Source organism: Paramisgurnus dabryanus, chromosome 6, assembly GCF_030506205.2.
Source record: "Paramisgurnus dabryanus chromosome 6, PD_genome_1.1, whole genome shotgun sequence".
Classification (NCBI taxonomy): Eukaryota; Metazoa; Chordata; class Actinopteri; order Cypriniformes; family Cobitidae; genus Paramisgurnus; species Paramisgurnus dabryanus.
This window is the reverse complement of record NC_133342.1, coordinates 35,113,847-35,126,203: the sequence shown is the minus strand read 5'-3', so window position 1 is coordinate 35,126,203 and position 12,357 is coordinate 35,113,847. Positions and strand designations below refer to the sequence as shown.

Sequence of the window (12,357 nt, the reverse complement as noted above, 5' to 3'; positions counted from 1 at the left end):
AGTCAGGCCGCGTACCAAAACACACTTGTAGCCAATCAGCAGGAAGGGGCGTGTCTACTAACCAACATCGTTGTCAACGCGTATGTGTGGGGCAGGTCGATCAACAGAAGGTCCGGATTCTTTTGGGGTGGGGGCGTGTTTGGTTAGGTGATTTTAAATATCAACATTGGCTTTCAGAGATCATGCACCCTGCCTTTAATGACTAAAGTGACATTTGGGAAAATAAGGCATGTCAAATTCTGACTATTAACCTTGTCATTGCCATAAAAGTGAAATTACTGAACCTAAACAAAAGAGCTTGATAAAAATGCTCATTTTCAAGAAAACATGTCAGACAAGGGTTTTGCATCTGAACTCCTTGTATATTAATCTTAGTTCATGTAGCATTTACTTATGCATTTTTCAAATCAAAATTGCGGAGGATCTTCTTTTTCCGGGTGGATCATCAAGACTGTTGGTCATCCTAGTTGTCAATCATTCTGGTGATATGTTTACGTAAGGCTGTCATATGTGCTCGTCCCTAGGTTCGCTTTCTGCAAATGCGCACTTTGAGGTGTATATGTGTGGTGGGCTATGGTTTCAGCAATTCATTGAAGCGCACCGTTCTCACCTTGTTTTTTCAAAATGTCGGAGGTTTGCAAGAGAAAAAGTGTTTACGAATTGTATGACCAGAAGAGAAAGGCCTCTGAAGAAAGAAACAAGACCAGATTGTTTTGGGAGAACAATTCACACGGCGGCGTGTGCTACATGCACATGTTGGGTCTCCCACGCGAAGTTTCTACTCGACAGGTAAAGTTTGGCATGCTTTTTGGAGAAATCCATTTAAAATCAATGCTGGTAAAAGTTGATGTAAACTATGATAAGCGATGTTAGCCCTGACACAAGTCACGAACCGCGCAGACACGGTAAACATCTCAATGTATGAGCTTTGCCGACAGCAACTTGTGAACAGAGCGTGCATGAGAAGAACTAGGCTTGTGCACATGTTTAATAGGTGTTCCCTCTCGGAAGCAGATAGAGTGTTGCGCAATTGCATTTTTTGCAGGGTGGTTCTTTTCAAACATTTGTGAAAATCTTCCGCTATACCTTTAATGCACGATGAACTAACATGAACAATTGTACTGGCACATAACATTACCTAAAGATTAACTAACATTACCAAAGATTAAGAAAAAAAAAAAAAAAAAAATTTATATATATATATATATATATATATATATATATATATATATATATATATATATGTTCATTGTTAGTTCATGTTATCTAATGTATTTACTAATGTTAACAAATACAACCTTATTGTAAAATGTCATCATGTTACTGGTTAAAACTAGACAATATATCTAGACAGGCTGTCAAACATTAGACATCGCCTATATTTAAATAAATGACCTACACTTGACTTCATACATCCACTAAACAAATCTTAATTCCATTCCTTAATTTTAAAAGTCTCTCTTACCGTGGGTTCACACCAGCCGCGTCTGAGGCATCAAAATCACGTCTACCGCGCCTAGTTTGCCTCTTGAACAGTTTGAGTTTCGCGCGTGAAATTCTAGTCAGAGAGACATTCACGCGGAAATTTGAGTCATGGGAGGGGTTTCTGCAACTCTGCTCACTTCCTGTAATCACGTCACTACTAGAGCAAGCTCTTGATTGGTTACCGTGGCGCATTTTTCAGCCAAAGTTCAAATTTTCCAACTCGCGTGTTTGCCGCATTAACGCTCATTTCGCGGCATTTGCGCAAACTAGACGCGCGAATGAGGCGGAATCGCGTCTACCGCATCGGGCTAAACGCCTCATTCGCGCCGCAAGACCTCCAGACGCGCGTCAACATGTTTGCACATTGACTTAACATTGAAATCACTCGCAGTTGACGCCTATACTGCGGCTGGTGTGAACGTAGCATTACGAGGCTTAGGAAAAGATCCCAATAATTTCACCTTATTTTAGACAATTATCAAAAGACATCGGGAAAAGACCCAACTCTTACCGTAATCCCATCGCCCTTTGATTCTGAAGTCGTATGATCTCAGAATCGATTTTCTCCAGCTGTATTTCACTGCTAATTTCCTTCCATTTGACCGGCTTCTCTATTAACCTGTTTGTCTTGTTGTGGCGCTGAAGTTGTACAGAATTGGATCCACTCTGGATCACGTTCAGTGGAAGCGAGACAGGCCGAGAGAGGCCGGGATGAGATCCTTGACTATCACTATTGTTGTCGCTCTTGTCTCTGTTCTGTCGACCCGTCTGGTCCTCATTGTTGATGTTGGGTCGCTCTGCCCAGTCAGAATTAATTTGTATGGTGACCTTAGGCCTCGTGTCTGTGTTTAATGACGGCACCAGTTCCTTCTCTCCTTTAGTTGTGCGGGTTACGTCTGGCAATGGAGGCAGCGGTTTAGTCTTGCTTCTCTGGGGACTTGGTTCTGGTTCTCTCGTCTTCTCTTGGGTCGTTTCCTTCTTGTTCAAATGGCCAATTTCTTTAGAAGATCTGAAATAAAGAGCAATACCACTGTTTTATCCTAAAGCAAATAAACATATTCAGGTGTCAGTAATGACTCTAACTTGGACGCACGTCTGTCCTTTGAGTGTTTCTCTCCTCTTCAGATAGTCGGCTCTCTCTTGGGACTTTCGCCACGCGGCCTGGATCACAATAGCTGCCCTGCATCGGGTCGTGTCCCGGAAACTGCGCCAGGATCGCTGAGGGTTAAGAGGGTAAAACATTTGTTCAGATCTAATATGAGCTAATGCAGGGATTCCCAACTAAGCAATGCATCGGATTCATGCGATTGGCATAAAAATTCGATTCAATTTGTTCAATTTTCACAATTTTGCTTTATTGCAACACAGCTTTACAGAAATTTACAAGTAACCAAGTAAAACTAAAAAACAAAATGAACAAAAATGTTTAATTTTAGTGAAGTGTGTCAGCATGCGTACACACAAATTTGTGTGCGAGATGGACGTTTTCACAAACAAATGATTTAACAAATCTCTGTATCAAAACGTCTTCTAAATGTACGAAAGAACAAATAATGCCACATGTATGCAAATATCACGTACGCTATAATCAAATACTAGGCTATAATTATACTGTTGATAATATATACAGTATATTATACATTATTATAGCCATTTTACAGGGCTCGAAATTGCGACTATTTTGGTATTGTTCAAGTAAACAGCGATAAACATTTGTGACAATGCGGCTCTGAAGACGATTTTATTTTTTTCCCCACCAATGTCAAAATCAAACTTACTTGGATGTATAGACACTATGTTAAAGAAACTTGCGGTTTAAAGAAACACCACTTTTATTTGTAAGGTGAAATTTTAGACCTAGCAGTGTTGTTGCAGTGAATTTTGTGAAATTCAATATTGTTTTTTGCAATGTAGCTGTTTTTGTTTTTATTTACTTAAAATTAAGTAAATATGTTTTGAATTCATAAAGAGTGATTTTGTTTTATCAGTGTGTTACTATCAGTTGACACTAATAGCAAAGTAAAAAAGTGTCAGTATTGTGAAGTATTAACCGTCCGTAAATTGCACTTTAAAAATTAAGTGTGTTGGTGAAATGGAATTAAATATATTTTCCGCTCTTTATATATTTGAAATCAAATAAGTTGTCAAAAGTAATCTAAATGTAATCCAAAAGTAGTCAGATTACGTTAGCAACAATGTGTAATCTAAGAGATTATATTACTGACTACAAATTTTGTCATGTAATTCATAATCAGTAACGGATTACAATTCATAAGTAATCTACCCAGCTCTGTCTGTATTATATATTATTATACATGATCTATTTTATTATTGTATACATTATATTATACATTATTAGGGGTGTCACGATTCTCCAAATCCTCGATTCGATTACATTTTCCATTCTAAGGTCACGATTCGATTGAATTCTCGATTTTTACTTTTTTTTGAAAGACAAGAAATGACAATTAAAATGCCATTAATATTTATTATTATTATTATAGTTACACATTAACATACACATTGCGTGCTTTTCCTCACATGGGGGTTTTTGGGCTTCACTTTATGCGAGAGAACTTGTAAAGAGGATTCCTTCTAATGTGCACGTCATCTTAATGCGGACTGGCATCTGAAATAAAACCAGCGGGTCATAAGCAGCTGCGCTTCTCTCTGTCTCACGTACACACGCTCTCGCATCTGTCCGGAGTCTAAACATAAACTAAAGTAGTAATCCTTACGTATTTGTTCAGTTTTATGCGTTTCATGGAAGCTGAGGCAAACTATCCCTTTTGTTTAAAATATAACCCGCTGCATCTTGGCGCCTCTCTCACTCTCACGCACGTGCAGAGAGCTGCGCTCTGTCTAAAGGCAGATCAAAAGGTAGTAATCCTGTTTATGATATGCATTTCAAGGATTTGTAGCAATACATCCCTCGTGTTTAAAATATAAATATCTGAGATGTTTTTCCCCGCTTGGCAAGCCGACCGGACGTGACATGGGGGCGTGGCAGCATCGACGATCCCATTTTTTAATTCGAAGTTCGAGGCTGTGACTTAATTTCGATCGATTTCGATTTAAAATCGAAAATCATAATCATAAAATCATTTAAAATCGAAACCGTGACACCCTTATACATTATTATAGCTTACTTATTTTTTGAGAAATCTTCACGCTTTCCTTCCTCACTTTTTAAATCTCTATTTGAAAGCGTCTGCTTAATGCCTAAAGTAAACGTCATGTAAATGTAATGAGAAGTCCAAACGTCAATCACTTGATCTCCTGTCTGTTTTATTTTAGATACAGATGCTGTCATATTAATTAAATGTCATATTTGTTTACGTATTCAATACTTCTTTAATGTTACTCCAGTGGACACACACTTTCCCCAGCGACAGCAAAACCTCCCAAATAAAAAATGCAAAGCAAAACGTAACTTTACCGATAATAAATATAATAAATTGTTTTGCTTCTATGACAAACTGCTATAAAATTTTCTGTGGACCAGCGCTGCGCTGCGGAAAGCCCTTATATTCAGCTGGTTTGGGCGTGTTTTATGCCAATTACCAACCTCGTGCCGCTCATGTAGAACACCCCAAATTCACTAACGTAATAACAAATATAAGAACAAACTCATCTGCGTACACACATGTGAATTAGGTGGAATGTTTTTGTGAGATGATCAAGTGTGCATATAAATACGAAAAACGTACAAAATTATTAGTGAATGCGACCCAATGATATTAACCAAATGCTCTCGGCATGCATTATAAGTTCATTAAATACTTAATCATGTCAAAAAAAACATGTCAGATGCACTTAAGAGGGTTTTTGCATCTGAGCTCTTTATATTTTGAGGAGTCAATATTACAATATTAAATTAAACTTCTGATCATAAAATTTGACCGAAAAAAACCTGCATTAAATCCTTAAGTCAAATTACATTTTAAACTGGAACACACTGTTGATTTCCTTTCACAAAAGGTTGCATTTGATTGCATGACAAAGGGAAAGTCCCCAACCAACTTTAACCAAACCAAATCAGTTACCTGTATGGTTATAATTCCTTTCCTATCTTGCAAGTAGTGCTTCCTTGTCAAACAAGCACGAAACCACCTTTGCAGAATGATAATGCGTTGCATCACTTCCTTATGAAGCGTTTCCTGGAGCTTTTGCCTCTCTGTTTCTTTCAAGAAGACCTGTGCAGACAGATAGACTGTTATTATTAATGGAAAACTGCATCTGAATTACACATTTGGGGTTGGGAGTCCTTGTTTAATAAAGAGTGAAAAAAAACCTTAGTCCGGCCAATCTGAAAACTGGAGCTTGGTAATCCCATTTTCCTCAGCAGGGCAGCGATTTCCTCCTGAGGTGATGATATTTCCTTTGGCAGCAGCACTCTGAACTGATCTATAAACTCCTTCATGTACAGGACAAACCAATACATTTCTTATAAATCAACTAATAAAAGACATTCACAATGCAGATTTACTAGAAAGACATGTTTGACTGTTGGATTGTGTATTGCTGTTTTAATTTTCGTGCAAGATTAGAAATCAAGATGCTTTTTATTGTCATAAAAAATAATAATACACTAAATACAAAATTAATTGTATTATTACTTTATAATATTGCTCACTTTATTCAATCAAATCATTTCAAATAATTGATTACCTTGAAGGTGAATTTGGCTCCATACCCAGACCTCCGTATCCGAACTGTTTGTAACATGCCTGTGTACCTCAACTGCTGCAGAACCAGAGCATCATCAAAGTGCATCTCCCTCTGCAAACCGACCAAAAAGACATCCCAAATTATTCACTTGTCCTTCAACAGATTAAAACAATTATAAACTATAACACCTATCCACTATACCTTATCAGCATTAGATCTGATGCAGCGAACAAAGAACGGTTCTGCTTTCCTGAGCGTTTCCAACAGCTTGCTTAGAGATGCCTGTACATCATAAATTGTATCAAAGCATGTGACTCATTGTTTTGTCCATCAGCGTCCATTAAACCCCTATAATCATATCAAAAACTCCCCACAGCATATGGTTCCAAGCTTTTATCTCATTTACAGTTACCACAAAAGGCTTTCTCACAGAGATGGAACAAGTGATGCGTGAGCGTTTGTTTTCAACACTTAAGAAAATAATATTGAACCTGGAACTGGGCGCTGATGCTTGGAGGTTTCTTCTTGGTGTGCAGGTGAAGCAGGGACCTGGTCACGCGATTGTGCTGGGTAAGGCCCATGATGAGCTTCAAAGATCGCGAATCTATGAGATTCTGCTCAGAAAGTGAGAAAGAGTAACATTTAGGGCAACAGCACATTTTAAAATATACAAATGATACTGAGAATGGTGCTTGTTTGTGTATAGTTGGCTGACATAATGTTAGGGCTTTCTTTGTAATTGACAATGTTGGTTCCTAGGGTGTTCTTACTGGTTATTATTATTAGCATGTTGCTAAATGATTTCCTAACGTGTTCTGATTGGTTGTTAGCACGTTGCTTAGGGGTTTAACAAGTGGTTGTTAACACACACTTATGCTAGTACAATACTATGCAGTTCCCAAGGTGTTCCAAGTGTTTGCTAGCGCACTGCTATGTGGTTCCCTAGGTTTTCAGAGGGGTTGTTAACATGTTCCACTGAAGTGCCTAACATGCTCAGAGCAGTTGCTAACACAATACTATGAGGTTCCTAAGGTGTTCAAAATGGTTGTTTACACATTGATAGGCTATGCGGTTCTCAAGGTGTTCAGAACGATTGCAAATCTGCTGCTATGTGGTACCTTATGTTTTTAGAGGGGTTGTTAACATGTTGCAATGTGGTTCTAAAGGTGTTTTCGAACAGTTGCTAGCATGTTGCTATGCAGTTCCTAAGGTGTTCAGAGTGGTTGTTAGCACATTGCTATGCTAGCACAATGCTATGCGGTTCTCAAGGTGTTCCGAGTGGTTGCTAACCTGTTGCTATGTGGTTCCATACAGTAGGTTTTCAAAGGTGTTGTTAGCATGTTGCAACATGGTTCCTACAGTGTTTCGAACGTAGCTAGCACGTTGCTATGCAGTTCCTAAGGTGTTCCAAGTGGCTGGTAACAGATTTCTATGCTAGCACAATACTATCCTGTTCTCAAGGTGTTCCGAGTGGTTGCTAACCTGCTGCTATGTGGTTCCATAGGTTTTCAGGGGTGTTGTTTGGATGTTGCAATGTGGTTCCTTAAGTGTTTTGAACAGTTGCTAGCACGTTGCTAGCGGTTTCTAAGGTGTTCAGAGTGGTTGTTAGCACATTGCTATGCTAGCACAATGCTATGCGGTTCTCAAGGTGTTCTGAGTGGTTGCTAACCTGTTGCTATGTGGTTCCATAGGTTTTCAAAGGTGTTGTTAGCATGTTGCAACATGGTTCCTACAGTGTTTCGAACGTTGCTAGCACGTTGCTATGCAGTTCCTAAGGTGTTCCAAGTGGCTGGTAACAGATTTCTATGCTAGCACAATACTATCCTGTTCTCAAGGTGTTCCGAGTGGTTGCTAACCTGCTGCTATGTGGTTCCATAGGTTTTCAGGGGTGTTGTTTGGATGTTGCAATGTGGTTCCTTAAGTGTTTTGAACAGTTGCTAGCACGTTGCTAGCGGTTTCTAAGGTGTTCAGAGTGGTTGTTAGCACATTGCTATGCTAGCACAATGCTATGCGATTCTCAAGGTGTTCCGAGTGGTTGCTAACCTGCTGCTATGTGGTTCCATAGGTTTTCAGGGGTGTTGTTTGCATGTTGCAATGTGGTTCCTTAAGTGTTTTGAACAGTTGCTAGCACGTTGCTATGCGGTTTCTAAGGTGTTCAGAGTGGTTGTTAGCACATTGCTATGCTAGCACAATGCTATGCGGTTCTCAAGGTGTTCCGAGTGGTTGCTAACCTGTTGCTATGTGGTTCCATAGGTTTTCAGGGGTGTTGTTTGCATGTTGCAATGTGGTTCCTTAAGTGTTTTGAACAGTTGCTAGCACGTTGCTATGCAGTTTCTAAGGTGTTCAGAGTGGTTGTTAGCACATTGCTATGCTAGCACAATGCTATGCGGTTCTCAAGGTGTTCCGAGTGGTTGCTAACCTGCTGCTATATGGTTCCATAGGTTTTCAGGGGTGTTGTTTGCATGTTGCAATGTGGTTCCTTAAGTCTTTTGAACAGTTGCTAGCACGTTGCTATGCGGTTTCTAAGGTGTTCAGAGTGGTTGTTAGCACATTGCTATGCTAGCACAATGCTATGCGGTTCTCAAGGTGTTCCGAGTGGTTGCTAACCTGCTGCTATGTGGTTTCATATGTTTTCAGGGGGGGTTGTTTGCATGCTGCAATGTGGTTCCTAAAGTGTTTTGAACAGTTGCTAGCACGTGGCTATGCAGTTCCTAAGGTGTTCAAAATGGTTGTTTACACATTGATAGGCTATGCGGTTCTCAAGGTGTTCAGAACGATTGCAAATCTGCTGCTATGTGGTACCTTAGGTTTTTAGAGGGGTTGTTAACATGTTGCAATGTGGTTCTAAAGGTGTTTTCAAACAGTTGCTAGCACGTTGCTATGCAGTTCCTAAGGTGTTCAGAGTGGTTGTTAGCACATTGCTATGCTAGCATAATGCTATGCGGTTCTCAAGGTGTTCCGAGTGGTTGCTAACCTGTTGCTATGTGGTTCCATAGGTTTTCAAAGGTGTTGTTAGCATGTTGCAACATGGTTCCTACAGTGTTTCGAACGTTGCTAGCACGTTGCTATGCAGTTCCTAAGGTGTTTCAAGTGGCTGGTAACAGATTTCTATGCTAGCACAATACTATCCTGTTCTCAAGGTGTTCCGAGTGGTTGCTAACCTGCTGCTATGTGGTTCCATAGGTTTTCAGGGGTGTTGTTTGCATGTTGCAATGTGGTTCCTTAAGTGTTTTGAACAGTTGCTAGCACGTTGCTATGCGGTTTCTAAGGTGTTCAGAGTGGTTGTTAGCACATTGCTATGCTAGCACAATGCTATGCGGTTCTCAAGGTGTTCCGAGTGGTTGCTAACCTGCTGCTATGTGGTTTCATATGTTTTCAGGGGGGGTTGTTTGCATGCTGCAATGTGGTTCCTAAAGTGTTTTGAACAGTTGCTAGCACGTGGCTATGCAGTTCCTAAGGTGTTCCAAGTGGTTAACAGATTTCTATGCTAGCACAATACTATGAGGTTCCTACGTTGTTCAAAGTGGTTGTTAGCACACACCAATGCTAGTACAATACTATGCGGTTCCCAAGGTGTTTTAAGTGTTTGTTAACAAGCTGCTATGCAGTTCCCAAGCTGTTTAAAACGGTTGCAAATCTGCTGCTATGTGGTAACTTAGGATTTTAGAGGGGTTGTTAACATGTTGCAACGAAGTGCCCAACGTACTCAGAGCAGTTGCTAGCACAATACTATGGGGTTCCTATAGTGTTCAGAATGGTTGTTAGCACATTGCTATTCTAACACAATGCTATGCGGTTCTCAAGGTGTTCAGAGTGGTTGCTAACCTGCTGCTATGTGGTTTCATAGGTTTTCAGACGTGTTGTTAGCATGTTGCAACAAGGTTCCTAAGGTGTTTCGAACAGTTGCTAGCACATTGCTATTTAGTTCCTAAGGTGTTCCAAGTGGTTATTAACAGATTTCTATGCTAGCACAATACTATGGGGTTCCTAAGGTGTTCAGAGTGGTTGTTTACACATTGATAGGCTATGCGGTTCTCAAGGTGTTCAGAACGATTGCAAATCTGCTGCTATGTGGTACTTTAGGTTTTTAGAGGGGTTGTTAACGTGTTGCAACAAAGTGCCTATTGTGCTCAGAGCAGTTGCTAGCACAATCATATGGGGTTCCTAAGGTGTTTAGAGTGGTTGTTAGGACATTGCTATGCTAGCACAATGCTATGCGGTTCTCAATGTGTTTCCGAGTTGTTGCTAACCTGCTGCTATGTGGTTCCATAGATTTTCAGAGGTGTTGTTAGCATGTTGCAACGTGGTTCCTAAGGTGTTTCGACAGTTGCTAGCACGTTGCTATGCAGTTCCTAAGGTGTTCAGAGTGGTTGTTAGCACATTGCTATGTTAACACAATGCTATTCTCAAGGTGTTCCGAGTTGTTGCTAACCTGCTGCTATGTGGTTCCATAGGTTTTCAAAGGTGTTGTTAGCATGTTGCAACATGGTTCCTAAGTGTTTCGAGCGTAACTAGCACATTGCTATGCAGTTCCTAAAGTGTTCAAAGGGGTTGTTAGCACATTGCTATGCTAGCACAATGCTATGCGGTTCTCAAGGTGTTCCGAGTGGTTGCTAACCTGCTGCTATGTGGTTCTATAGGTTTTCAAAGATGTTGTTTGCATGTTGCAACGTGGTCCCTAAGGCAGTTCGAACAGTTGCTAGCACATTGCTATGCAGTTCCTAAGGTGTTCCAAGTGGTTGTTAACACGCTGCTATGCAGTTCCCAAGGTGTTTAAAACGGTTGCAAATCTGCTGCTATGTGGTAACTTTCATGAGAAGTTTTTAAAGGGGTTGTTAGCATGTTGTTAACACATTGCTAAGGGGTTTCTAAGGTGTTCAGAGTGGTCGTTGGCACATTGCTATGCTAGCACAACACTATGGCTGTGTCCGAAAACTTAGGCAGCTGACTTGTTGTCTCACTGCCACATGAGGCAATGACTTCAGAGGCATGAAGGCAGCTCAGAGAAACCCTTTAAGACACACTTCAAAGGCAGCGTGTTTGAAATATAAACAGAGAGCGCCTTTGTGATAACTAATCACATATTTCAAAACTATAATACTAATTTCTCGCTAGAAATGCAAAAGGTGTAAAAAGTTAAAATATACATTTATTTACAATAAATGTGTGCTCCAGCTGCTTTCTTGGCCGCCATTTAATTTTTCGAACTCAATCAGGCTTGACCAATCACATTATCCATGCGCGCACACGCATAGAATTGTGGGACAACATCTCAAGAGTCAGGAAGTAAACCTAACATTGGATTCAGACATGCCTTGATACCTTCCTGCCTTGGAATGCTACCTCTTTGGACGCAGCCTATGTAGTTCCCATGGTGTTCCGAATGGTTGCATACATGTTGCTATGTGGTTCCTTAGATTTTTAGAAGAGTTGTTAGCACTTGGCAAGTGGTTTCCAAGTGGTTTCAAGCATGATGCTATGCAGATCCTAAGGTGTTCAAAGTGGTTGTTAGCAGATTTCTATTCCAGCACAGTATTATGGGGTTCCCAAGCTGTTCCAAGCGATAGCTAGCAGACTGCTGTCTTAGGTGTTGGTTCAGGTCTACAGCACTAAACTGCTCCTGTAGGTTGCAATGCTTTGTAGAGCAGCCTGAAGATTATTGGTTCAGTCCCGATGTATCACATATACTGATAAAATGTACCTTAAAGGCTTGAAGTCACTTTGGATAAGAGCATATATGCAAATGTAAACTGCATGAAAATGTGTTTAAACCAAATCTGAGCAATGGTAACAATGTTTGCATTGGCATGCCCTCCTGAAACAACATGATGCTTATATTTACCTTAGGAATTAGTTGCTTGTGTTTGTTTGGCCTGTTCTTCCTAAACATTGGTAAGATAAAAGTTAGGAGGCTGGACACATTTATTTGCAAAATAAAAAATAGCCTGTTAGCTTCAATTGTTGATTTACAGATAACAAGCACAAAGTGAAACAGAAAGTAGTGATGCAGCCACACACAGCTGGTGACAGAACACTCACTGACAGAAGAGACGAGACTTCCTCAAAGAAATTGTGGACAGACGCAGCTTGTGAGGAACTTCACCACCAGATTGCTGAATGGTGTGGATGACTTTGGCATGCAATTCCCTGATTCAACCCAACACCAAATGTAGAAAAGTGTGGAGAGATGTATACAATAAC

General features: G+C 40.2%; 1 protein-coding gene across 4 annotated transcripts in view; it reads right to left on the bottom strand.

The window, feature by feature from the left end:
- Positions 1-12,357, bottom strand: part of myo9b (myosin IXb) — a 62,666-nt gene that overhangs the window by 18,092 nt on the left and 32,217 nt on the right. For 3 of the 4 annotated variants that reach the window (XM_065276987.2, XM_065276990.1, XM_065276989.1), the window contains exons 16-24: positions 12,196-12,303; positions 11,999-12,038; positions 6,648-6,770; positions 6,358-6,438; positions 6,157-6,267; positions 5,780-5,902; positions 5,532-5,681; positions 2,579-2,703; positions 1,997-2,494 (exon numbers count right to left, since the gene is read on the bottom strand). In XM_065276987.2, the coding sequence (XP_065133059.1) occupies positions 1,997-2,494; positions 2,579-2,703; positions 5,532-5,681; positions 5,780-5,902; positions 6,157-6,267; positions 6,358-6,438; positions 6,648-6,770; positions 11,999-12,038; positions 12,196-12,303 (1,359 nt within the window). The remainder of the gene's footprint in view (positions 1-1,996; positions 2,495-2,578; positions 2,704-5,531; positions 5,682-5,779; positions 5,903-6,156; positions 6,268-6,357; positions 6,439-6,647; positions 6,771-11,998; positions 12,039-12,195; positions 12,304-12,357) is intronic. The other variant, XM_065276988.1, reaches the window with a different exon arrangement.